This window comes from Mobula hypostoma, chromosome X2 (assembly GCF_963921235.1).
Source record: "Mobula hypostoma chromosome X2, sMobHyp1.1, whole genome shotgun sequence".
Taxonomy (NCBI): Eukaryota; Metazoa; Chordata; class Chondrichthyes; order Myliobatiformes; family Myliobatidae; genus Mobula; species Mobula hypostoma.
In genome coordinates, this window is record NC_086129.1 from 21,481,952 (window position 1) to 21,509,941 (window position 27,990).

At 41.5% G+C, this 27,990-nt stretch overlaps 1 protein-coding gene across 1 annotated transcript; it reads right to left on the reverse strand.

Annotated features, from left to right (window-relative positions):
• Positions 1 to 211: 211 nt before the first annotated feature.
• LOC134340871 (CMP-N-acetylneuraminate-beta-galactosamide-alpha-2,3-sialyltransferase 4-like) lies at positions 212 to 27,977 on the reverse strand. Its single transcript, XM_063038443.1, has 8 exons — positions 27,928 to 27,977; positions 27,726 to 27,826; positions 21,864 to 21,924; positions 19,673 to 19,768; positions 12,543 to 12,732; positions 11,165 to 11,296; positions 1,197 to 1,346; positions 212 to 289 (listed from the first exon to the last, which is right to left on the reverse strand). The coding sequence occupies exons 1-8, from the start codon at positions 27,975 to 27,977 to the stop codon at positions 212 to 214; spliced, it is 858 nt and encodes a 285-aa protein (XP_062894513.1).
• Between the last annotated feature and the right edge of the window lie 13 nt (positions 27,978 to 27,990).

Consider the following 27,990-nt stretch of genomic DNA (forward strand, 5'->3'; position numbering starts at 1 on the left):
TTCATAACAAGAAGTTAAGCAAGGAATATTGGTTAGAAATTTAACTTTGTCAAAAACAACGCTGACCTTTGGAAAAGTTATGCTGTTGTGTTAGAAAGCTGAGGTTAGCAAAAGGCTTCACAGGGCTTTGAAAGTGAATATCCTTCACAGAGGGAGGACTTCAGATTCTGTGGTATTGAGATCAATTCTGGGGAAGTTGTCTATGTGTGAGTCAGATGTATTTCACGTCAACCAAGCTGGGAGCTAAGGGTTCAAAGGAAGGTGAGGACGATGGGAACAGGAGGTAACACTGAAAGGGAAGGGAATAAAAAGTTGAAAAAAATTTGAGGTATACAAGTACCAACAACATGGAATAGCTTTAGGCTGAATCAGATCAAGAGAAAGTATAAGAAGCATCAAGATAGGTTTATAGTACATGGATATTAATGCAATAAGTAAACTAAACAACTTTAGTGACTTTTTGGAGCAATTGACCATATGGTGTTAATTTGTCTTGGGAATCAGAGAACAGACTGGAAAAAAGGCAGGGATCAGTAAAGCATAGTTATCAATACAAGGGAAAAGAAGAAAGAAATGCTAGGAATGTTTAGTACTAGAGGCCATAGCTATAGGGTGAAAGGAGAAAAGCTTAAAGGGATGTATGGGGCAAATTTTTCTTTTTACACAGTGTGTGGTAGGTGCCTGGAACACACTGCCAAGCGTGACAGTAGGAGTAGGTATGACAGTGTTGAAAAGACTTTTAGATAGGCAAATGGACATGCAGGGAATGGAGGGATATGGATCGTGTGCAGGCAGAATGGACCAGTTTATAGGCTATGGGTAAAAAGCATGGGGATCGTCCAGCTTGATTGATCTTACATAGAGCCTGTACACACATGGGCTGAACAATCTCCTCCTGTGCTCTAACCAGAATGAGGGATCTGTGGTGAACTGGGTGACCCAGTATGGAGCAAGTGTTGGAGCAAGTATTAACACTTCGGATGCTGACTCCATCTGGAGGCCTACTGTAAATGCTTGAGTTCTTGCTCCCAAACAAGTAAGCCCAGGTAGTTGCGAGTATAATTCAATAAACATAATGCATGCATATAATCATAAAAGTGATTGTCCACTAAACAGAAGATGGTGACTACAAGAGATGATAACTTGTGACAAAGGAGAGGATGTAAAATCTAGGATTGCTCCTATTTGATACTTACAGACATGAGATTCATGTTCAGATTATCAAAATAATGAATCAGTCCTGTTTTTTGATTTAGTGGATACCCAAATCCAGCGAGATGCACTTCATCACAATAGTTCAGGGCCACTGTGACAGCTAATAAGCCAGTGGTTGCATAAGGTGCTGTCTGTGATAGAGAAAGAAAATATTTACTGAAAAGTGCAACAATGCTAAAGGCAAATCAGACTGAGAAAGTAACATGGGAAACCACATGAGGAAAGGAGGTGGATCAGAGGAGGTGAGGACAGTGGAGGCATACGAAGACTTTTGAAATAAAAAATAACTCTTAATACTGAACAACGATGTGGAATGCAGGGCAGGGGGAGGAAAGGATTACAAAAAGATTAACCATTTAGTAATGGAAAAATGCCTTGGCTTCCAGGTTCTTGGATTGAATGGGAAAACCACCAAGCCCATTAAAAGCATAGAGAAGAGTTTTGATTTTGTCAGTTTGGACTTGAGGAGGAAATTAAAAGGTAAACAGACACATATGGTATTTGAGAAGGAAGTTCAGATGAACAATTCCCACAATGACAAACTGGCAAGGAAATTTTAATGAAGGGAAGCTCCATTCCAGCATAATAGAATAGCAGTGAAATCTTAGGCATGTCTGTTTTATTTATCTGAAGATACAGAAAATGGTGGAAGGCAGTATACATTATTTATTTGCCATATTAAATGTCAACTACAATGTTTTTGATAGGATTAATATGTAGTCTACCCAAAACAGAGATGGCAGTTTTCTCTCTTTGAAGGAATAAGTGAAGCAATTAAATTTATTTGACGATTAACAATCCATCAGTTTTAGAGACACAGAGTCCTTCAGCCAATGTCTATATTGACCTTTATTCCCACCTACACTAATCCCATATGCCTGCATTTAGACATTATCCTTCTGTGTCTTGCCCATTCAAAGATCAGTCTGAATGGCTCTTAAACATGGTAATTTTATCGAATTTCACCAGCAGTTCTGTTGCAAGTTCCAGATATGAAAAATATAAACACGAGATTCTTATAAAAGATTTCCAGATATCAGCCACACTCTGTGGAGAAGCTTTATGCCTCAACCTACGAAGTCAAGCATGCCATAGTGTTTCTTCACATATTCCACAAATTACAACATTTAAATAATTCCATTTCACAATTACTTGAATGGATAATTATAACTCACTTGATAATTACACAGCAAATATGTCCATTTACATCACTGCTCAGATTCCCCTTTCCTATGTGTAACCAGCTAAAAATCATTAATGATTAATAAATGTGTGACATGAAAGAGCAATCAGGCTTTCTAAAGGATGTTTAGTAATAATAGGAGATTCTTTGAGATGCAATCAAATTTAATATTGTCAATTGTTCAGTGCTGCTTAATGAAAGAGCAACATCAGAAATGAAGATTAGAACTAGGGGACATAGCCTCGAGATTCAGGGGAATAGATTTAGGATGGAGATGAGGAGAAAATGTTTTTCCCAGAGAATCCTCTGCCTAGGAAAGGAGTAGAGGCTACTTCATTAAATATATTTAGGGGAATTGCAGGAGAATTCACGGTTATGGGAAAAAGAGAGGTAGGTGAGATCAGCCATGAGCTCATTGAATGGTGAAGCACGCTCCATGGTCTAGATGGCCTATTCCTGCTCCTATCTCGCATGTTCTTATGTCCTTATGAAACAGCTAGTTAAGAGACTTGGGTGCCATAGTCGATTTAAAGTTCAGCAAGCCTAATCAATGTAGAGCCATAGGGGTCAGACATATACAATAAATGGCAGGGCACTAAGAAATGTTGCTGAAAAGAGAACTCAAATCCATAGTTCCCTGAAGGTGGCATCTCAGATTTATAAGGCATGCAGCACAAACTAAACTGCTGGAGGAACTCCATGGGTCAGGTGGGATCTATAGAGGGAAAGGTATCATCGATATTTTGGGTCAAGCCCCTTCATATGGACTGAAAGAGTAGAGGGCAGATAGTCAGTAAAAAGGGGTGAGGTGAACAGTTGGGGCAAGACCTGCCAAGCAATAGGGGAGATGATGGGCATATGGAGAAGGAAAGAGTGCAGAGTCGAATGCTTGCCCTTATAGGTCAGGGCACAGATTACAAGAGTTGGAATGAAATGCTACAATTTCATAAAATGATGTCTAGGTTACACTTGGACTATTGTGTGCAGTTCTGGTTGCTACAGTAAAGGGAAGATGTGACAGCACTATAGCGAGTGCAGAAGAAATTCACCAGGATGTTGCCAGCACTAAAGGACTTTCTTCATTGGAAGAGATGAGGTGGACTGGGCTTGTTCTCCCTGGTGTGAAGGAGGCTGAGGGGGTGTCCTGTTTGAAATATATAAAATTTAGAATGGCATAGACAGAATCAAAGTTCAAAATCTTATTCCCACGGTGGGGGTATCAAAAATAAGATGACAAAGGATTATGGTGAGAGAATGGAACTTAAAAAGAGGACATGAGAGTTAAATATTTTACAAGGAGAGTGGTTGATATCTGGAACTCACTGCCAGAGGTGGTGGTGGAATCAGATACAATCACTACATTTAGGAGGCTTTATGGATCATATTTACAGTATTTAGCAAGGCAGCACAGAGTAGGCCCTTCCAACCTTTTGAGCAGTGCTGCGCCAGCGACCCCCAACAAATCCGATTTGTCCCAAACCCAATCATGAGACAACCTGCAACGACCAATTAACCTACTACGTACATCTTTGGCAAGATATAAAGGGCACGGTCCTAATGCAGCAAATGGATTAGTGTAGATGGACTACACTATGTTGGCTGAGGATCCATTTTGGCATTGTCCTAATCTGTCTCTATGACCATGTCTCAATAAGAACTTCACAAATATGTTAGAGTTCTTCACGGAAGTAACAAGCAGGATGAACAAAGGAGAGGCAGTGGATGTCATTTACTTGGAATTTCAGAAGGCATTTGATAGTGTGCCACACAGCAGGCTTCGTAACAAGATAAAATCCTATGGTGTTACAGGAAAGATATCTGGCATGGATAGAGGAATGGCTGACAGGCAGGAAGCAGTGAGTGGCAATAAAGGAGGCCTTATCTGGTTGGCTGCCAGTGACTAGTGGTTTTCCTCAGGAGTCAGTATTGGGACCGCTGCTTTTCACATTGTTTGTCAATGATTTGGATAATGGAATTGATGGCTTTGTGGCGAAGTTTGCAGATGATACGAAGATAGGTTGTGGGGTAGATAGTGCTGAGGAAGCAATGTGATTGCAGCAGGACTTAGACAAATTGGAAGAATGGGCAAAAAGTGGCCGATGGAATACAATGTTGGGAAATGTATAATAAAGCATTTTGGTAAAAAGAACAATAGTGCAGACTATTATCTAAATGGGGTGAAAATTCAAACATCAGAGGTGCAGAGTTATTTAGCAGTCCTCTTGCAAGACTCCCAGAAGGTTAATTTACAGTTTGAGTCTGTGAGAAAGAAGGTAAATGGCTTTTATTTCAAGCGAATAGAATATAAAAGCAAGGAGATGATGCTGAGGCTTCATAAGATGCTATTCAGGCCGCTCTTGGAGTATTGTCAACACGTTTGGTCCCCACATCTCAGAAAGGATGTGCAGTCATTGGAGAGAGTCCAGAGGAGGTTCACGAGGATGATTCTGGAAATGAAGGGGTTAACATATGAGGAGCATTTGGTAGCTTTGGGCTTGTACTCACTGGAATTTAGAAGAATGCGGGGTGATCTTATTGAAACCTACCGAATGTTGAAAGGATTAGGTATGCTGGATGTGGAGAGGATGTTTTCCAGTGGTGGGGGTATCCAGAACTAGAGGGCACAGCCTCAAAAATGAGGGGCAACCTTTTAGTACAGAGGTAAGAAGGATTTTTTTTTATCCAGAGAGTAGTGAATCTGTGGAATGCTCTCCTACAGACTGCCGTGGAGGCCAAGTCTGTGGGTATATTTAAGGGAGAAGTTGATAGTTTCCTGATTGGTCGAGGCATCGAAGGATATGGTGAGAAGACAGGTGTATGGGGTTGAGTGGGATCCAGGATCAGCCATGATAAATTAGCAGAGCAGACTCAATGGACTGACTCACCTAATTTTGCTCTTACGTCTTATGGTCTTAAGGTCTATGTTGTATCACCTAAACAAGTCTTGAAGCAACTGTTGGCAGCCTGACATGATTTCACTTTGACCAGTGGGGGTCAGTTTTATTTACCGAAACATGATAGAGACAGTCATACATTAGATGCATGAGGAAAAAGACTCATGGGCTAACATGCTAATAATGAATAGAAGATAGGAAAATATGGGCTAACATGCAAATAATGAGGAGAAGATAGGGAAATATCGCACTTATGATAGGAAGCAACTTGCACTGATTATTTTGGAGAATGATCAAAACTCGTGAAGACCAAATCCTACCCCCCACAACACTTCCCTTGCACAAAAACTAGCAGATTGCCCACCCAGAAAACGGCAGCTAGAACATCAAACTCCTACTCCAACCTCCTGCCATGCAAAAAAAGTGTCAATGACATCAACCCTCCAAACTCTACTTCGCACAAAATCGCTTTCAGATGTGGAAGGAACTTGGTTCATTGTGTTGAAGAATTCTAGGAAATTTCAATCCTACCAAGACTCATCCAGCCTGGTATATCCATGTCTGCCTTCAGTTCTCTGGACCTGGATCTGATGTGAGTCCTTCTGAAGGGAACCACAGGCCTGCAGGAACCCTCCCACTCTTTGGTCTGACTGTCACCACCCACTTACCCCACTGCTTCTCTCTGTATCTGTTGATTAAAAAGCTTAGCTTTCTGCCATCGTCCATTTCTGCCTCTGCAACAGTCCATCTTTCCCTGAAAGCCAGCATATCATAAGATGTAATCTTTACACCAGCAGGTCCTTCAAGAGCCAAATCCAATCTTCATTAAAACTCTTTGGGTACTGTGCTGTTTCCTAAAGCCATCCTCAGCCACCAATATCTTCCTAAACAAGTACAGCCCCAACAGTCCTCCATTAGCAACTGCTGCTCACCATATCATCCAGTCTGCTCGGTGAACACATGATACTCCAACCTTAGCATATTTCATCCAAAACATCACTGCAGTTCATCACTAGAGGTTTACCTTCAGCACCTGCCAGTGCCTGATTCCTACTTCAGCATCCTGACTTACTGCTGGTTCTTCATCATCTGGAACCATCATGGGAGTAGTTTCATCAAAAGAACCACATTAGTTCAAAGAAAAGATTTCATCACCACCAGAATGCGGTGTGGATAGAAACACTTTCATTTAGAAGGACAACAAATATTCAAAAGTAGCATTAAAGGAGAGGCTGTTCGGATCAAGAAGACAGCGGTAAGAGGCTAAGGATTTCCAGCGAGAGGACATTTTATTTCTCAGAGTAGGAGAGAGGCCAGACTGTGCAGGCGCATGACGTCAGCCAGTTGAGCGCGAACAGTTTAAAAAGAAAATCGCCATATCCAGCAAACAGCGTCGGAGCGGGCTGCGGAGTGAGAGGGTGCAGAGTGAAAGGGCTTTGGCTCAACGGGCTTCGGCGGAGAGGCAGGAAGAGGCTTCCTGCGACCGTTGAGTCTCATAGTAATGGAGTAAGTTACAGTTTTTTGGTATTTGGTACAAACAGTAGCATTAGAGGTATGCATCTAGGATTAGTGTTGTGCTTGGAGTGCCAGATGTGGGGACCCTGGGAGACTCCCAGCCTCCCCAAGGATTACATCTGCACCGGGTGCACTGAGATGAGGCTTCTGAAGGACCGTGTTAAGGTGCTGGAGATGGAAATAGATGACCTTCGGCTAATTAGGGAAAGTGAGGAGGTGATAGATACTACCTATAGAGAGGTAGTGGATAGCACCCCTGTGACAGTCCCCCTCAGAAATCGATATATCGTTTTGGATACTGTTGAAGAGGCAAACCTGACAGAGGAGGACCACAGTGAACGAGACTCTGGCATTCTGCCCAGTGCCGAAATCAAGAGAGCAAGAAGAAATGCGGTAGTTATAGGGGATTCCAACGTAAGGGGGGTGGACAAGAAATTCTGCGAGCCGGACAAAGATACCCGGATGGTGTGTTGCCTCCCTGGTGCCAAGGTACGGGATGTCTCAGATCGAGTCCAAAGTATTCTGAGGAGAGAGGGCGAGCAGCCGGAAGTCTTGGTACATGTTGGTACCAATGATATAGACAGAAAAAGAGAGGAGGTGCTGAAGAAAGATTACTGGGAGCTAGGAAGAAAATTGAAAAGCCGGACCTCCAGAGTAATAATATCAGGATTGCTGCCTGAGCTGCATGCTAATGATAGTAAGAATAGCAAAATTAAGCGGATGAATGTGTGGTTAAGTAACTGGTGTAGGGGGCAGGGCTTCAAATTCTTGAATCATTGGGATCTATTTTGGGGAAGGTATGACTTGTACAAAAAAGATGGATTACACCTGAACTCAAAAGGTACTAATATCCTAGCGGGATTGTTTAATATAGCTGTTAGGTAGGGTTTAAACTAAGTTGGCAAGGGGAAGGAAACCAAGGTGTTAGGATCGAGGAAGAGGAAAATAGAAATAAGTCAACAATACTGTGCAGCAAAGATGGTAAGAAGGACAGGCCGGTGAATATACAGGATAATTTGCTGCAAAATAGATATATAGCACAAGTGGCAACAGGTACCGATCTAAATGTACTGTACTTAAATGCACGCAGCATCAGAAATAAAGTGGATGACCTTGCTGCACAGCTGCAGGTTAAAAGGTATGACACTGTGGCCATCACCAAGTCATGGCTAAATGATGGATGTGATTGGGAGCTGAATATCCCAGGATACACAGTGTACAGGAAGGATAGGAAGGTAGGTAAAGGGGGTGGCGTGGCCCTGATGGTAAGTAACGATATCAAATCAATAGAAAGAAGGGACATAAGATCAGAAGAGGTAGAATCCTTATGGGTAGAATTAAGAAATGGCAAGGGTAAAAAGACACTAATAGCAGTTATATACAGGCCTCCAAACAGCAGTCAGGATGTGGACTACAAGTTGCAGCTGAAAATAGAAAAAGCGTGTCAGAAGGACAATGTCAAGATAATTATGGGGGATTTTAATATGAAAGTGGATTGGGAAAGTCAGGAAGGTAATGGATCTCAGGAGAGGGAGTTTGTAGAATGCCTACAGGATGGCTTTTTGGAGCAGCTTGTCCAGAAGCCCACCAGGGGACCGGCTGTTTTGGATTGGGTGCTTTGTAACGAACCTGAGGCGATTAGGGAGCTGAAGGTAAAGGAACCTCTTGGAAGTAGTGATCATAATATGATTGAGTTCAGTTTCAAATTTGAAAAGGAGAAGCTGGTATCAGGTGTATCGATATTTCAGTGGAACAGGGGAAATTACAGTGGTATGAGAGAGGAACTGGCCCAAGTCAATTGGAAAAGTAAACTAAATGGAGGGACGGCGGAGCAGAATTGGATGAAATTCCTACAAGAAATAAGGAAAATGCAGGAAAAATATATTCCAAGAAAAAAGAAAATCATGAATGGAAAAATGGCACAAATGTGGCTAATGAGAGAGGTTAAGGCAAAAATGAAAGCAAAAGAAACGGCGTACAAGGAAGCAAAAATTAGTGGGAAAAATGAGGACTGGAAGACCTTTAAAAACTTACAGAAAGAAACTAAGAAAGTCATTAGGAAAGAAAAGATGAATTATGAAAGGAAGTTGGTGATTAACATAAAAAAGGATACTAAGAGTTTTTTTTAAATATATGAAGAGTAAAAGAGTGACAAGGGTAGATATGGGACCGATTGAAAATGATGCTGGAGTAATTATAATGGATAACAAAGAGATGACCGAGGAACTGAATGAGTATTTTGCATCAGTCTTCACAGTGGAAGACATGAGCAATATACCTGATAGCCAGAGGTATCAGGGAATAGAATTAGGTACAGTCAAGATAACTAGAGAGAAAGTGCTTGGGAAGCTAAGTGGACTAAGAATAGATAAGTCTCCCGGCCCGGATGAGGTGCACCCAAGGGTTCTGAAGGAGCTCGCTTTGGAGATTGTGGAAACATTGGAAATGATCTTCCAGGAATCAATAGACTCTGGCATGGTTCTGGAGGACTGGAAGGTCGCAAATGTAGTTCCGCTATTTAGGAAAGGAAGGAGGCAGCAAAAAGAAAATTACAGACCTAATAGTCTGACATCGATGGTTGGAAAGATATTGGAGTCAATCCTCAAGGACGAGGTTATGAAATACCTCGAGGTGTATGACAAGATAGGCCGAAGCCAGCATGGTTTCATGAAGGGAAGATCCTGCCTTACCAACTTATTGGAATTTTTTGAGGTAATCTCGAATAAGATTGACAAGGGAGAGGCTGTGGATGTTGTGTATTTGGATTTTCAAAAGGCCTTCGATAAGGTGCTGCATATGAGGCTGCTTAATAAGATGAGAGCCCATGGAATTATGGGAAAGATATTGAAATGGGTGGAGCACTGGCTGATAGGCAGAAAGCAAAGGATGGGAATAAAGGGATCCTATTCTGATTGGTTGCCGGTTACTAGTGGTGTTCCGCAGGGGTTGGTGTTGGGGCCGCTTCTTTTTACAATGTATATCGATGATTTGGATTATGGATGAAATGGTTTTGCGGCCAAGTTTGCAGATGATACCAAGATAGGTGGAGGAGCAGGAAGTGTGAAGAAACGGAAAGGTTGCAGAGAGACTTTGTCAGTTTAGGAGAGTGGGCAAAGAAATGGCAGATGAGATACAACGTTGACAAATGTACGGTTGTACATTTCGGAAGAAGAAATAATCGGGTAGATTATTATTTAGGTGGGGAGAAAATTCAAAAATCGGAAGTGCAAAGGGACTTGGGGATCCTCGTGCAGGATACCCTAAAGGTTAACCACCAAGTTGGATTGGCGGTAAGGAAAGCGAATGCTATGTTGCCATTCATTTCAAGAGGAATAGTGTATAAGAGTAAGGAGGTGTTGATGAGGCTCTATGGGGCATTAGTGAGACCTCATTTGGAATATTGTGTGCAGTCTTGGGCCCCCAATCTTAGAAAGGATATACTGATGTTGGAGAGAGTTCAGAGAAGATTTACGAGGATGATTCCTGGAATGCAGAGGCTAACATATGAGGAGCGTCTGTCGGCTCTTGGATTGTATTCGTTAGAGTATAGAAGAATGAGAGGGGATCTCATAGAAACGTTTCGAATGTTGAAAGGGTTGGACAGAGTAGATGTGGAAAGGTTGTTTCCCTTGGTGGGTGAGTCCAGGGCAAGAGGCCATAGTCTTAGAATTAGAGAGTACCCAGTTAAAACAGAGATGAGGAGAAATTTTTTTAGCCAGAGGGTCGTGGATTTGTGGAATTCGTTGCCACATGCAGCTGTGGAGGCCCGATCATTGAGGGTGTTTAAGGAGGAGATTGACAGGTATCTAATTAGTCAGGGTATCAAGGGATATGGGGAAAAAGCCGGAAATTGGAACTAGATGGGTGAATAGTTTAGCTCATAGGGGAGCTGCGGAGCAGACTCGATGGGCTGAATGGCCTACTTCTGCTCCTTCGTCTTGTGATCTTGTGAAAAATATGCTGGCTTTGCTGTCTGTGACCCAGTGCAGAAAAACTTTTTTTTAATGTTATGGTTCTGGTTATGGGAAGTATAAGTGGTAAACAGTACAGTTAAAACTATTTTCTGATGTACCTGCTTCATGATTAAATCCATGTGCTGGGCTCGGGGCAGGTCACCCAAAAGGTTAACTCCCAGAAATTCGAATATGCTTACTCTTTCCACCTCTGAATGTGTAGTTCTCAGTAAGTGTCATTTACTGAGAACTTTGAACCAATGAGAACTGGCACATGGTCACCTGAGAACTGAAAACTGAGGCAAACTTCCCTAATTCAGATACTTAACTGTTTCTGGTTAACTGAGAGTTCAGTAACTGTATTCCCAATTGATTTCACAAGAACCGTTAGAATCATGCCTCACCTTTTTGATGACATTTGCTTTCTGCAGTAATTCTGTCATCGCTTGATAGAAGTAAAAAGGGTTGAGTATCCGCAACTTAGAAATATCCAACTTCTTTATTATAGGTGGACTCCTCCAGAATCCACTCCTTGTCTGGTGGGAAAAATCAATACAAGTCAAAAGGAGTATATAATCCACATGGCTGCATACCTTCTTTCACCACTTGGTTCTTGAACCAACCTGCACAACCTTAATCACTACCTCAGTTTCAGTGACACTATGACCATTTTCTTATGAATGTCATGTCCCTAATGTAATGTGTCCGTGCAAGTAAATTTTTCATTGCATTTGTGTATACGTGTATTTGAGCATGTGACAATAAACTCAACTTTGAGCATCTGTCATTCGTGTCTATCACACACCACACATTCCCTTTCTTCGTTCCACCTTCCTTCTACACTGCAACTGTATTTTTAACTTTTACCCATCCACATAAAAGATGATTGATCTGAAATGCCAACTCCATTGCTTCCCAATTTGTTGAAACTGTCCAGCATTTTCTGCTTTTGTTGATGGCAGAGGTCAAGGATAGAAATGGGCATGTTGATATTAAAGAATCAGATAAAGACCATGGGGAAAACTCAGAAAATCAGTTTGGATGCAAGGGCCAGAAGGCATTGATCAGAACTGTATATGGAATCCCAATCAGTATTGTTGATGTAGGGAATACTACAACTCAGGACACATGTCAAAAGGACAACTCCATAATCACAGGGTCTTTAAATTTACATATAACCAAGGTAAGCCAATTGTAAGTCTAGTTGTGAGGGGAACTTTAGAGAACAGTGATCATAATATGATGAAATTTTTGGAATGGTAGGAAGTCATTTAGTTCAATGTGAAAGCAGAGCCTTAAACTGAACAGGGCAAACTATAAAGATATGAGGCATGTTGACTATATGGCAACAATAATATCTCAGTCAACAAGCAAGGCAGGGCTAACAATTAAAGAGTCAATAGATAGTTTATAATATATAAATTTTCCTGTAAGGTAAAACCCCGACAGAAGCATTGCCTAAAATTTTGGCTAAGAGAATATATAGTGACTATATGAGATCAAAGAAAAAGCTTCCAGGAGAAGGAATATCTACTAGTTCTCTTATGAATCATTCCTTCACCATCAATTGGTCAAAATCCTGGAACTCCCTCACTAAAGACCTTATGGAAACACTTTCAGTTAGAAGGACAACAAATATTCAAAAGTAGCATTAAAGGAGAGGCAAAAATATGCTGGCTTTGCTATCTGTGACCCAGCGCAGAAAAACTTTTTTTTATGTTATGGTTCTGGTTATGGGAAGTATAAGTGGTAAATAGTACAGTTCTCATGCATGATACCTACGCCTCTTTTATTATATACAAGTTCCTTCAGCCAGAGGAGATCAGCTGTTTTGAAGGGTACCAACACAAAGAGTATATCAGGTTCATTTTCACCAGAGAGGTCTTCAATTGCCGATTCGGGGTAAAAGAATCTCAAAGTAGTCTTGTTGCCAACATCCTGTTCATAGCCTCTCACTGGAGCATTGTTTAATCTAAGAAGTAGAGGAAAATTGGTAGAGGTTAAAAATCATAGTGTCCAGTAAGGCACCTGATTTTGAATAAACACTATCCACTAACACTCTAATTTACAGGACAGATGAAGTAGTTTTGGACATGTTTTCCAATGAGGAACACCACCACTGGGTGAATTAAACAGAAGTCCATTGAAGACGGTTTTTGCTTCATTTCATTGTTTTTTTTTTACCTTTACCTCCCAAGTGAACTATTACATGAGAATAACACCCTTAAGGTGCCTCTGGTACATCCATTTCAATGTGTTCATTTAACATTCCCTGACCATTTTTCTACCAAAATTAATATATTCACCTTGCAACCATGCATAACAATCACAGCTTTTTAATACAATTACTTGAAACTTAAAGAATGGATAATAATAATCAACTCAATATTCTAGTTGTGAAATCCACCTATCCACCTATAGCATATTCTCCCACATCGCACAAATGCGTGGGGTTGTAGTTTAATTGGCCACTGTAAATTAACTCTCATGTGTATATGAGAAATGGAAGCTGTTGATGGGAATGTGGGGAGAAAAAAGTGGGATTAGTGTTAGATCAGTGCAAATGGTGGTCAGTACAGACCTAGAGGGCTGAAGGTCCTGTTTCTGTACTCTATGACAATGATATCTTTGTGCTGTGCTTCTACATGCACCGCACTAAAGTTGTCACTGCCAATGGTCCGACATAAGTGAGGAAAGGCAATGAGAGAACAACAATACAGTCGGCCATTTTCTGCTGGGAGCCAGCACTGGAGTGACAGCTTGCTAAGGCTCCCCAGTCTTTAAGCTCTGGGTTCTGCTGATAGAAGCTCCACTTGTTCGTTCACTGGAATGTGGATTATAGGATTACATGAAAGAATGGAGAGTATATACAAAGCATTTGTTTTTTTCGTTTTGTTGATTTAACTGATTCAAAAATAAGTGCTGCAATTGATTTTATTTACTTTTTGAAAAGCAATATCTAAAGTTGTTTCAGAATGACTTCAGAATGGATTTCGTTGCTTCAGGTGTGATAGAATAGGAGGGGCAAGTGGGGGAGGTGTTGCATTGCTTGTCAGAGATTATCTAACAGCGGTGCTCTGGCGGGATAGATTAGTGGACATCTAGGGAGGCTATTTGGGTGGAACTGAGGAATAGGAAAGGTGTTGCGACGCTTATAGGGGTGTATTATAGACCACCTAATGGGGACCGAGAACTGGAGGAGCAAATTTGTAAGGAGATAGTGGATATTTGTAGTAAGCACAAGGTTGTGATTGTGGGAGATTTTAATTTTCCACACATAGACTGGGAAGCCCATTCTGTAAAAGGGCTGGATGGTTTGGAGTTTGTAAAATGTGTGCAGGATAGTTTTTTGCAGCAATACATAGAGGTACCAACTAGAGAAGGGGCAGTGTTGGATCTCCTGTTAGGGAATGAGATGGGTCAGGTGACGGAGGTATGTGTTGGGGAGCACTTTGGGTCCAGTGATCACAATGCCATTAGTTTCAGTATAATTATGGAGAAGGATAGGTCTGGACCCAGGGTTGAGATTTTTGATTGGAGAAAGGCAAACTTTAAGGAGATGCCAAAGGATTTAGAAGGAGTAGATTGGGACAAATTGTTTTATGGGAAGGATGTAATAGAGAAATGGAGGTCATTTAAAGGTGAAATTTTGAGGGTACAGAATCTTTATGTTCCTGTTAGGTTGAAAGGAAAGGTTAAAAGTTTGAGAGAGCCATGGTTTTCAAGGGATATTGGAAACTTGGTTCAGAAAAAGAGAGAGATCTACAATAAATATAGGCAGCATGGAGTAAATGAGGTGCTTGAGGAATATAAAGAATGTAAAAAGTATCTTAAGAAAGATATTAGAAAAGTTAAAAGAAGATACGAGGTTGCTTTGGGAAGTAAGGTGAAAATAAATCCAAAGGGTTTCTACAGTTATATTAATAGCAAAAGGATAGTGAGGGATAAAATTAGTCCCTTAGAGAATCAGAGTGGACAGCTATGTGTGGAACCAAAAGAGATGGGGGAGATTTTGAACAATTTCCTTTCTTCTGTATTCACTAAGGAGAAGGATATTGAATTGTGTAAGGTAAGGGAAACAGGTAGGGAAGTTATGGAAACTATGACAATTAAAGAAGAGGAAGTACTGGCGCTTTTAAGGAATATAAAAGTGGATAAGTCTCCGGGTCCTGACAGGATTTTCCCTAGGACCTTGAGGGAAGTTAGTGTAGAAATAGCAGGGGCTCTGACAGAAATATTTCAAATGTCATTAGAAACGGGGATGGTGGCGGAGGATTGGCGTATTGCTCATGTTGTTCCATTGTTTTAAAAGGGTTTTAAGAGTAAACTTAGCAATTATCGGCCTGTGAGTTTGACATCAGTGGTGGTTAAGTTGATGGAAAGTATTCTTAGAAATGGTATATATAATTATCTGGATAGACAGGGTCTGATTAGGAACAGTCAACATGGATTTGTGCATGGAAGGTCATGTTTGACAAATCTTATTGAATTTTGTTGAAAGTTGACAAGGGTAAAGCGGTGAATGTTGTCTATATGGACTTCAGTAAGGCCTTTGACAAGGTTCCACACAGAAGGTTAGTTAGGAAGGTTCAGTCGTTAGGTATTAATATTGAAGTAGTAAAATGGATTCAGCAGTGGCTGGATGGGAGACGCCAGAGGGTAGTGGTGGATAACTGTTTGTCAGATTGGAGGCCGGTGACTAATGGTGTGCCTCAGGGATCTGTACTGGGCCCAATGTTGTTTGTCATATACATTAATGATCTGGATGATGAGGTGGTAAATTGGATTAGTAAGTATGCAGATGATACTAAGATAGGTGGTGTTGTGGATAATGGACAAGGTTTTCAAAGCTTGCAGAGAGATTTAGGCCAGTTAGAAGAGTGGGCTGTAAGATGGCAGATGGAGTTTAATGCTGATAAATGTGAGGTGCTACATTTTGGTAGGACTAATCAAAATAGGACATACATGGTAAATGGTAGGGCACTGAAGAATGCAGTAGAACAGAGGGATCTAGGAATAATGGTGCATAGTTCCCTGAAGGTGGAATCTCATGTGGATAGGGTGGTGAAGAAAGCTTTTGGTACGCTGGCCTTTATAAATCAGAGCATTGAGTATAGGAGTTGGGATGTAATGTTAAAATTGTACAAGGCATTGGTAAGGCCAAATTTGAAGTATTGTGTACAGTTCTGGTCACTGAATTATAGGAAAGATGTCATCAAAATAGAGAGAATACAGCGAAGATTTACTAGAATGTTACCTGGATTTCAGCACCTAAGTTACAGAGAAAGATTGAACAAGTTGGGTCTTTATTCTTTGGAGCGTAGAAAGTTGAGGGGGGACTTAGTAGAGGTATTTGAAATTATGAGGGGGATTGATAGAGTTGACATGGATAGGCTTTTTCCATTGAGAGTAGAGGAGATTCAAACAAGAGGACGTGAGTTGAGAGTTAGGGGGCAAAAGTTTAGGGGTAACATGAGGGGGAACTTCTTTACTCAGAGGGTGGTAGCTGTGTGGAACAAGCTTCCAGCGGAAGTGGTAGAGGCAGGCTCAATATTGTCATTTAAAGTAAAATTGGATAGCTATATGGACAGGAAAAGGAATGGAGGGTTATGGGCTGTGTGCAGGTCAGTGGGACTAGGTGAGAGTAGGCGTTCGGCATGGACTGGAAGGGCCAAAATGGCCTGTGTCCATGCTGTAATTGTTATATGGTTATATGAATAATTGAAGTATTTCTGAATGTTGGAGATATTAAGAAAATCAAAAACCCAGGACAACTTTGATTAATCTAACGACAGGACATGACCAACTATTAATCTGGTGGAAGAACGCAGCTGGTAAACAGCATCTGTAGCAGAAAAGGAATTGTTGAAAGTGTTGGACTGTTTGTTAAGGTCTTCAGAGGAACCTAAAAGTGCAGGTTTGTTAATCCACTCTCAACATCACTCAAGTCACAGTTGCACTCAGTGTCTCCTGTGACGCCAAGCAAAGCTATCGGACGATTGATGATAATGAGAGAGATAAGAAAGACAATGGAGAAACATTCAAAATGCTAATAAGAGAGAAGAGAGGGATTAACGGAAAAAGAAACACAGTTCAGAATATTGACAGACCGATTGCTTTGAACCTGAACTGTTTGAAGTTTGATGGACAGGTGATACCCCAGCAGGGGGATAAAAAGAGCAGGTTTGCTAAGGCACGCGACACACCACGAGACCACGAGACCCTGGAAAGAGCAGTGTACCCCCACAAGTGGTGGGACTTTGGAGGTCCGGTTCGTGGGAACCCACCAGAGGCTCACAGGGTGTAAAGGTACGATCGGTGGGAACCTGGGGTGTGTGTCCGCCCTTGCCTGGGTGCCGGGTTCACCGCGGAAGAACGATCGTATCCGGAACGGAAGGGTCACAGTCGGTGACCACAGCAGGGATTAGAAGACATAAAAGGGTCTGCCCGAAACCAACTGTGAAGACATCAAAGGTCTGCCTGAACCAAATTGCGTCTCTCTCTCTCTCTCTCCCCCCAACGGTACAACAACAGCGATTACTGGGAACTGCACTAAACTGAACTGAACTCTGCTTCACTTAAGACTGATCATTTTACCCCTAGACTGTGATAGAGCTTGGATGATTCCTATTACTCTATTTCTGTGTATATGTGTGTATTATCATTGCTAACCTGTTACACTGATATCCCTACGATTAGAGTACTGTATTACTTATGTCTTTAATAAAACTTTATTAGTTCCTAGTAATCCAGACTCCAACCAGCGTTCCATTTCTGCTGTTTTGGCAACCCAGTTACGGGGTACGTAACGCTCTCGAATGGACTACATGTTTATGGAAACAGAGGATGCTGGAAGAGAGAGATCCATTTCTGTAAAAACTAAGCTAATTTCAAAGTACTGTAAAAAAAAAATCAGTGGCTGCGGATAAGGGCAAACTCATGTTACTGCATTCAGAAGACAGGTTGTTAGCACTGACTAAAACTGACACTCAGATGAAGCAAAGACACAAGAAACTGCAGATGCTGGAATTTGGAGCTAAAACCTGCTTGAGGACTCAGTGGGCCAAGCAACCTTGTAGAGGAAGAGGGACGGTTAATGTTTCAGAATAAGATCCTGCATCAGAAAGAACATAGAAGTTAGTTTGCAAGCGAGGTAAGGGTGTGATGGTGCCTGTTAGGTGATAAGTGGAACAAGATGACATAGAGGAGATAAGATGTTTTACATTTTTACACTTTATACGGCATTGCTATAATTTTTCTTTGTTTTACTTCAATGCACTGTGTAATGATTTAATCTGTATACAAGACACGCATTTTACTGCATCTTGGTACATGTGGCAAGTACCAATGCCAAAAAAGATGTGCACTTGATGTATATTAAGAGCAAAAGTAATGGACAAAATCAGTCCTCTGGGAGATCAGCATGGTCATCTTAGCACAGGACCAAAATAAATATATTTTTTGCATCTTAGCATGGAGCCAAAAGAAATGTATTTTTTGCATCTGTATTTACTTAGGAGAATGACGCAAAGTATATAGACTGAGGCAAAAGAGCAGTGGGTCATGGACCGAGGTGCTTGCTGTTTTCAGAAAAATAAGGGTGGATAAATCCCCAGAGCCTGACAAGGTGTTCCCTCGAAGAAGTAGAGCGAAGTTGTTTTGTACTTTTACACTTTATTCTGCATTGTTATTGTTTTACTTTATTCTACCTCAATGCATCATGTGATGTTCTGATCTGTATGAACAATGATCTGTATGCAAGAGGCAGTTAGATGATTTATAAGAGGGGGAGAGGTGTGTGGAAAAGGTGATTAAAGGGAGAGAGACACTGGGTGGACTGGTGGCTATGGGAAAGGAACACGAGGAAGTTGTGTTTCCTGAAATTGGAAAATTTAATGTTCACGCATTGAACACTAAAATAGGTCGAGAGCGGAGTTTACCACCATAATTTTCTAAATGCAGAACGCGAACCCATGGCCAGCTTCATCACCCCTCGTTGATTAAAACGTCAAGCGAGATTGAAATCGACGAGCACGAGGGTGGAAGTCGAGCAGTATTCAGCAGCATCTCCCTACATTTCGCCCGTCTCCCTCTCCCTCTCCCTGCCATTGGAGGAAGGTGCAGGACTCTTGGGTTCAATCGCCTTGGTGGCGCGGCTCGTGGCTGTGTGAGTCCTTGTCGGGGGAATCTGCAGTTTGATGTTTAATGTCCTCAGCACTGAACACAATCCATGGACTCACTTTTGGAGGACTCATCGCTTGGTTCATGTTCCATGTGTTTCTGGTTAATCTTTCTTGCTATTTGCGCAATTTGATTGAGGTGCTTTGGCGCGGAACTGGTTCTGTGGCTAAGGCCTGCGATCATTGACACAGTGCAAAATTGAACTGACTCAATGGTTGTCACTCCTTGACCATTATCGGGGACTCTGAGGTTTGATGTTTAATATTCTCCATGTTATTTGCTCAGTTTTTGCCATTTGCGCGATTTGTTCCTTTTTTCGCACCTTGTGTGTTTAATGCTTTCTTTTAAGGGGTTCCATGTGTTTTTTTTTGTTTTGTGGCTGCCTGCAGGAAGACAAGTCTCAGGCTTGTATACTGTATACACACTTTGATAATAAATGTACTTTGAACTTTGAATTTTGAATTGTAGACTACCCAAGCAGAATATGAGGTGCTGTTCTTCTAGCTTGCATTTGGCCTTACCCTGGCAGTGGAGTAGGCTAAAGCAGACAGGTCAGTGGAGAATAGGAAGGAGAGTTGAAATAATGCACAACCAAAGGTTCAAGGCTGGCCATTAGACATTGCATAGGTGCTGTGCAAAACAGTAACCCGGTGTACACTTGGTCTTGCCAATGAAGAGTACGTCACATCACAAGCAAAGTGAAATAAATAAGATGACTGCACATCACTCACCGAATAACAATGTCGTATTTGTTGATAACTTCTCCAAGTAAGCTGTTCCTTAAGGTGTTTCCATTTCCGACAACAACACACCGTTTACAGACCAAACTAGCAAGAGACCAAGAGCTTAAGAAGAACTGGATTCTGATCACAGTGACTGAACATTGTAAGTTAGAGATGGTGTCAAAATTGGAATTCTTATTTGGTTTGACTTCAGGGTTTCCATGAACTAGTCACATGCATATCCTTGATTGACATGACAGCCTAAGTCTTTCACTTTTAATTCCACATATTGTCCAGATTGTTATTTCAAATCTTTCCCTACTCACAGTCTTGCCACCCACCACAACTCTCCCTTTCAGTCCAGCTCTCTCAGCTTTCCAAATCACAATCCTTTAATATTTTCTGATGTTCTGAATCTCTTGGCATTTTCCTACTTGCTACACTTTATAATGAATTTCATAGAGAGCCTTGGAAATTTACGTTGAGCAACCCTTCACTGCATCCTTCCTCCTCCATTTCACTGCCTGTACCCACTTACTCTGTCCAAAACCCGCCCATTCCATCTATTCTATCCCACTTTCTAGTCATCTCAGCCTACCATACCCTAACCTTTCCGCATTCCCGTATGCTCCATCCCACTCTCTCCTGCTACCTACTGCGCCATCTCAATCTCTGCTCAATCCCACCTGTTCCATCCATATCCCCATCTTCTTCCTATATATAACTGAACCCTCCTCCCCTTTCAAGCTCCCATTCTACTGTTATGTGCCCACTGTCACTGAAAATGTGAATGCTGGGGTTTGGTGGTTAGACATCTCTAGACATGGAGATAGTCACCACCTGGTGATTTTCCTTTAATGTCCCAATGTTATTGAGTTCTTGTTGTATGCAGGGAAGAATCAGTTGCCTTGGTCTCTGATGATTGATCTCCATCAGGCACATTATCTTCCTTTGTACAAGATATAACTTCAACCATTGGAATGCTTTCCCCTTTATGCCCATTGACCAGATTGACAGGATTTCACTCAAATGTCACATTCATTTCAAGGGAAGGATATTTTCTGGCAAAAACCCATTACTTTGGTCACTTCAGTTACTTAGGTAGAATAGTGAGGACAAAGCACATATGTGTATATCATGTGTATATCAGTTCTCTCTAACTAGCATATCTCTCAGGACTTGCTCAGCTCGGTCAATGGTGTGATTACCATTCCTGATGAAGTCCCTGACATAAGGAATATCCTGTGGCTGTGCAATTTGTTTTTATGCTTTTCCCCCCTCTGCTATCAGATTTCAGAATTGAGAATAAACCCATGAAAACTACCTCACTATTTTGGTCTACTCTGTGAAAAAGACTATCTATCTTGTGTACCTCATTATATCCCAGAATAACTAAAGGAAATGACCCCTAGAAATAGTGAAGGCAATTGTCATCAGCTTCCAAAGTCCTAGACATTGGAGTATTTCCTACAGATTGGAGGGCACCAACTATAACTCACAATTTTTTTAAAAAAGAAAGGCAATAACATGGAATTCCAGACCATTAGGCCTAACATCAGTAGAAGGGAAAGTATTAGCATCTGTTATAAAAGATGCATAACATAACACTTTGAAAACATCCATGGGATAAAACAAAGTCAGCACTGGACTCTAACAATGCAAACATTCTCAATATGGAAGCAGTATTCAGCCTGCATCAGTAGTAGGACTACATCATTGGTAGGTCTGATTGCAAACTCCTGAAACAAGCTCAGTTACTGCAAGAAACTTCCAGGAGGACTGAAGGAAAGCCAAGAATATCCTTAAAGCTTTCTTGGGGACTCATCCTTATTGACCCATGAGAATCCCTGGCCCAAAACCCTCAAACTGGTGGAGAGTTGTTTGAGAAAGCACCAGTTTTGAGCCTCTCAAGTGACAGCACACAGAGGGTGAGTGTAAATGGAGGAAGGAGTGCAAACAAACCAAGCACCCCTCACCCCTCCACCCAACTGCCCGACCAAGCACGTCCTGTCACACTTGTGACAGAGTCTGTGGATCTCACATTGGTTTCATCAGCCACTCCAGGCCTACAGAACCCATAGAACTGCAGTGGAAGCAAGCCATCCTCGATGCAAAGAACTGGCCAAAGTAATGCCAGTCCAAACAGGGAAAAATGCCCAAAACTACTAAACCCCCCTCCCCCTCAAGGTGAAGCATTTACCCGTCAATCCTTTCCGGCATGTTGGACTTTGTTTGGGCGAGTATCTGTCTGACAAGTTCTTCTGGAAAGATTAGAAAAATATTAGGATACAATGATTGCTTTAGAATGTCTACAAACTATTCCACTTACTGCTACTGCACAACTGGTGGTTTTCACATTAATATTTAAAGAATAATTACACTGGACAACAAATTTTTCAGAAGTGTTGCTTCCTCAGAACTTTTTTTTGCTTATGGTAGACTGCTTGAAGATGAACACAAATATAATTTCAGACTACTTGTATCACGTAGGAATTCGGAGAAACAACAAATTAACTTTTATTGAATATAATGTCTTTAATTGCATAATAGTGCTGATGCTTTGCAATAGTTCAACTAAGTTAAAAATATTTTGTTAATGATTTTCATTTGTACTCAGTGTCTGAGGCTTCTCGCTTAAATGTCCAACAATAATTCGCCAGCATTGATGGATTCCAGTTGCCCTGGTATTTTTTCTCCATGACCGCAGTGTCCTGGTGAAACCTTTCACCATGCTCATCACTAACAGCACCAAGATTTGCAGGGACAAGTCTAAATGGGAATGCTGAAAATGAATCTTTAGTGACAAGTTGCATTTCATGGTTTTATATGCTTGAAGCATGCTTTCAACCAGCTGCATGTAGTTTGGTGCTCTGTAGATGCCAAGAAAAATTTCAGCAACTTCCTTGAATGCCTTCCATGTGATTTTCTCCGGTCCCGCTAGAAATTCTTCAAATTGCCTGTCATTGATGACCTCTTTGATTTGTGGACCAACAAAACTGTTTCCCTTAATCTTGGCATCTATTATTCTGGGAAGCGTCTCTTTCAAATATCAAAATCCTTCATAGAAATTTTTGTGCCTGGTGATAGCAAATTCCATCCTTACAGTCCTGAACCCAATAATTATTACTAAAACCTGCCCTGCCATGCAGCAGCCGCACCACCTAATCATGCCCAAGCATGCCTGGACAAGATAGAAAACTTTCCAGCTTACATTGTAGGCAACATTTTAATTGACTTGAATTATGAATTGAAATAATAAACATAAGTTTATTTTTAAAAATGGTGCGTGATAGGGAAATTTCATAGTGATTTTCATGATCAGTAGCCCAAAATTCATAAGATAGACCTAAAGGTATTCAGGAAGCAAAATTTTTGTTGTCCAGTGTTATTTATGTGAGGAAGTGACTTGAATGGAGATTTTCAGATCACATTTCAAGGACTCAATTAACTATTTTAGAGACCAAAGGTCTTTTGTTTATTTTCTGACATACAATAAAGCCATGTAATCTACCAAACTCATAAATAATAGTTGAACCTTGACTTTGGAAATGGACAATCTGCAGTGTGTAAAGGAAATCAAAATCTGCAAATATGAAGTAAAAACAGAAAATGTGGAAATACTCAGAAGGCCAGGCAGCATCTATGATAAGTATCTCTCTCCTTTCACTCCACCAGCCTCCACAGCCAATGGATCATTCTTCACAATTTCCACCATCTCCAACAAAATTCTTCTACTAGACGCTTAGCATTTGTCCCTTTCAGCCATTTGCAGAAATTGCTTCCTTTGCGATTCACAGTCCACTCTTCCACTCCCAGCAACCACTTCCCATACTGTGGCAATTCCCAACCAAAGGAGATGCAACACGTCCTTACAGCTTTCCACATCCCACCATCCAGGGACCCAAACTGCCTCTCCAGGTGCAGCCTCTTCTTTCAATCTGGTATACTGCATTTGGTGCTTCAATGTGATCAGCTCTAAAATAAAGAAACCAAACACATACTGACTGATGGCCTTACAGCACACCTACCCTCAGACTGGTGTCAGCATACTCCTTCACCTTAAGCCTAACAGCCCCTCTGTAGTACTAAGCTGCTGTCATGATGTTATGCAGACAGAAGAGGACACCACGGTGATCACAATTGGACACGTGTTCACATCCAAAGGTTATATGGATTGAAATGCACCAGGTGATGATGGGTTCTCCAACAGAAACTGTGACCTGGGGATTTACTGCCAAATACACAAATTGTGAAGTTATTAATTAAGTTTCAGGCCCATGGACTTGAATTGCTCAGGATTGCTTACAAGCAGGTGGAGTGAAACTTATTCTGAAAACAACTGATGGATTTGCTGATCAGCACATAAAAACATCAGCAGGATTCCTCAGAAGTTTTTGACTCCATTGCTTTGTACCAATGGTGTACAACGATGAGAAGCAGGGTAGTCATTATGCTGGGACAGAAATTGTAGATGACAAAAGCTGTAGTGACAACAACAATGAATCACCAGGTACACTCAAGGCAGTTCCTGAGTTCTCCTGGCTTCATTTGTTTACTCTGATGTCCAGATATCATAGGAGGAGTGTCTTCAAAGCTATAAATTGGCACTGGTCTCCCTGTATATTCACAAAATAATTTGCAGCCAGCTGAATTATTAACCTCAAGTTGCTAATCTTTTCCCATACAATGGCTATCCTATAAGACTAATATACCTTTGTGTCAGCTGACTGGAGGATGACATTGTGTATATCTCACTTGTCAAGCAACTTATAGAAAGGCTCCAGTCAAACAATAGAATTGCTTGAAAATTGAAGTGCAAACAGGAAAGGAGGAAGCAGAATGGGCAAATCAACAAACAAAACTATATTCCAGGCAACACCTAGATCAGAGCAGAGTGTACACTAGCAAAGAGTGAAAACTACCCTTGGATGGTATGAAGGAACATACACAAAATGCTGGAGAAACTCAGTAGGCCAGTCAGCATCTATGGAAAAAAGTACAGGACTGCAGAAGGGTCTCGGCCCAAAATGTCAAATGTACTCTTTTCCATAGGTGCTGCCTGGCCTGTTGAGTTCCTCCAGCATTTCGTGTGTGTTGCTTGTATTTCCATCATCTGCAGATTTTCTCTTGTTTGGATGATATGAAATTCTTTTTCCTGATATCCTTAGAATTGTTGCTGCTCATTCTGTCAATTTCTCATCCTATTGTGTGCATTCCTGAATCAATTGTGTTCTGTTGTGCATTCACTGAACTTTAATGCATCACAGTTGATCAGTAGTTGAATGCCAGTGTTTATCAATGTTTAAATAGATATGCACTTTCATATCCTGTGCTTTGTATCCAATCAACTTCATTGTGCTTGTCACGTTCATTTTGTCAACTGTGTTTGTATTGTTTACACTGAGGATTCCATTGTTTTAGTGGCGCAAATTTGCTTCTCTTCATAGTTTCAAAGTACATTTATTATCAAAGAATGTAGAAATTATACAACCTTGAGATTTACTTGCTTAGAGGCAGCCGCAAAACAAGAAACCCAAAAGAACCGGATTAAAAATAAAGGCCAACACCTGTTGTGCAGAGGAAGGGTGGGAGGGGGGCGGTGGAACACAAATCATGTAAATAATAGAAGCAAGCAACAACATTCTGAACCAAATTGAGTCCTTAGATCTGAACCCTGGAGTAGCCCAGAGTAGGCCCAAAGCCTCAGTATCAGTTCATCATATTACCGGGGTACAGAGTATAGCAGCCGGGGATCACAGCAGCAAAGCATAAGACTTGGGCTACATATACTTAACGGCAGATGGAAGTGTATGGTCATGTACTTTGGTAGAAGAAATAAAAGCATAGCCTATTTTCTAAATGGAAAGAAAATTCAAAAATCTGAAGCACAAAGGGACTTTGGGACTCCTTGTGCAGGATTCCCTAAAGATTATTTGCAGGCTGAGTCAGTGGTGAGGAGGCAAATGCAAAGTTAGGATTCATTTTGAGAGGACTAGAATATGAAAGCAAGGATGTAATGTTGAGGCTTTATAAAACACCGGTAAGGCCTCATTGCATTATGAGCAGTTTTGGGCCCCTTATCTAAGAAAGGATATGCTGATATTAGAGAGGGTTCAAAGGAGGTTCATGAAAATGATTCCAGGATTGAAAGGCTTGTTATATGAAGCGTGTTTGATGGCTCTGGACCTGTACTCACTGGAATTCAGAAGAATGAGGGGGGATACCATTGAAACCTATCAAATGTTGAAAGGCCTCATTAGAGTGGAAGTGGAGAGGATGTTTCCTATGGTGGGTGAGTCTCACAGACTCAGGATAGAGGGATGTTCAATTAGAACAGACGTGAGTGGGAATTTCTTGAGCCAAAGAGTGGTGAACCTGTGGAATTCGTTGCCACAGGTGGGTGTGCAGGTCAAGTCATTGGGTATACTTAAGGCAGAGCTTGATAGATTCTTGATTAGTCAGGGTGAGAATGCAGAAGATCAGGACTGAGAGGGAAAATGGATCAGCTATGATGAAGTAGCAGAGCAGACTCCATGGGCCAAATGGCTTAATTCTGGATTAATACACACAAGATGCTGGAGGAACTCAGCAGGCTAGGCAGCAACTAGGAAGAGTACAGTCCATGTTTCGGGCCAAAATGTTGACTGTACTCTTTTCCTAGATGCTGCCTGGCCTGCTGAGTTCCTCCAGCATTTTGTGTGTGTTGTTCGGATTGCCAGCATCTGCAGATTTTCTCGTTTGTAATTTTGGATTAAATTCCGTTTGGACTTTTCTACTCAGCTACTTAAAGAAATATGGAGTGTATGAAAAAGTTAGTCTCAGTAACTGCAACATGAAACTGCCAGACTGTTATAGAAAAAAAGCCCTTCCAGTTCATTAATGTCCTCGGGGAAGAAAACCTGCCTCCAGTCTGACCTACATGTGAAGACAGACTCATGTGATATCACTGGAGACATAAAAGGAATTTTGAAGATGCTGGAAATCTGGAGGATCTCATAGATGCTGCCTGACTCTCTGAGATGCTCCAGCATTTTGTATGTTGATATTACTGGGGTCCTGTTTAACAAGTGCCAGTGAGGTTCTGAATAATGTGCTCAGATACATTTAGGCAGCTATTTGACTTCTGGACTTTAGGCAGCTGTCACAATGAATCCCAACCCATCCAATTACGTACATCACTACAAATCTCACGAAGAACTCTCAGAATCTATCACTCCCTAGCCAAGCAATGTAAGGGCAAATGCAGCACATGTGTGGAACCAGCCTCCATCACCTCTGAGTTAATTCAAACCAGATTCTGAGACCTCCTGGTTCACGAACATCAAACTGTTGTGAGGAACAGGTGAACCCAAACGCAGACTGACACAGAGGCAGAGTAATCTGAAGAGTGTTTATTAATGGTCGCAGGCAGGGGAGTGAGGATTAGGCAGAGGAGTGTGCGAGGCTTGACTGGGGATCAAGCCCGGGTCACTGTGGTGAGAGTGCGGCATTTAACCACTGAGCCAGCGGAGAGTGTAGGCGGGCGGCGGGACGAGGCAGAGCAGGGATGCAGACAAGGGTGTGAGCGTGGCTGGAGGAGAACGGCAGGAAGGCGGCATGCAATGCTCCTGTCAACACGGAGAGGCAAAGTTAACACAGGCAAACAACAGCGCAGAAACAAAACTTAGAATACACAATTCTAAGCGACCTAGAATGTGAACTGCCACACTGGCTGAAGCAACGATCTGGAAAGCCGGGGTATTTATGCTGCAGGTTAGATGAGATTCAGGTGCGTCGCAATCAGGAAGCCCAGGAGAACAAAAGGAATGCCACAACCACCGCGCCCATACACACACACACACACACACACACACACAGAGCGAGACAGGCGGGGAGCAAAAGAAACATGGGGAAAAGGGAATTAGGAGAATATGAGGAATAAACAGGAGGGACATCCGGGACTGTGACACAAAACTTACAAACTAATGGTTCATGCTTACCATTCAGTTTTCAAAGAGAGAGCTCTATCAATCATATTTTCAAAGGAAAAACAAAAAATGGAAGTCATTTGAAGGGTCCTCACCATTGCCTTTTATCCCATATGGCAAGTTATAAGACACTATGTTCGGCGTGTACCGCCAATCGCCTTCAAGTGTTAAAAACACATTGGGATTCCGAGAAAAACTGTTTTAAAAAAAACAAAATCATGTGGAGAAACATCAAAGTGCAGCAAATGCACCACTTTTAGAATCATCAGATTTTGCTGTAATCAATAAATGACTTACTTTAAGATGATCGGAGCAGTCTTCTGTGAGTACCAGGTTGAGCAAGGCATGTTGTTTTCTCTG

Bases quoted from the DNA above. Each gene is read 5' to 3' on its own strand.
- LOC134340871 (XM_063038443.1), bottom strand. From the start codon at position 27,977: ATGCCTTGCTCAACCTGGTACTCACAGAAGACTGCTCCGATCATCTTA. The intron at 21,925-27,725 runs GTGAGGACCCTT...TAATCTTTCCAG, and splicing joins ATATGGGATAAAAGGCAATG to AAGAACTTGTCAGACAGATA. The intron at 1,347-11,164 runs GTGAGGCATGAT...TCTCTATCACAG, and splicing joins AAGCAAATGTCATCAAAAAG to ACAGCACCTTATGCAACCAC.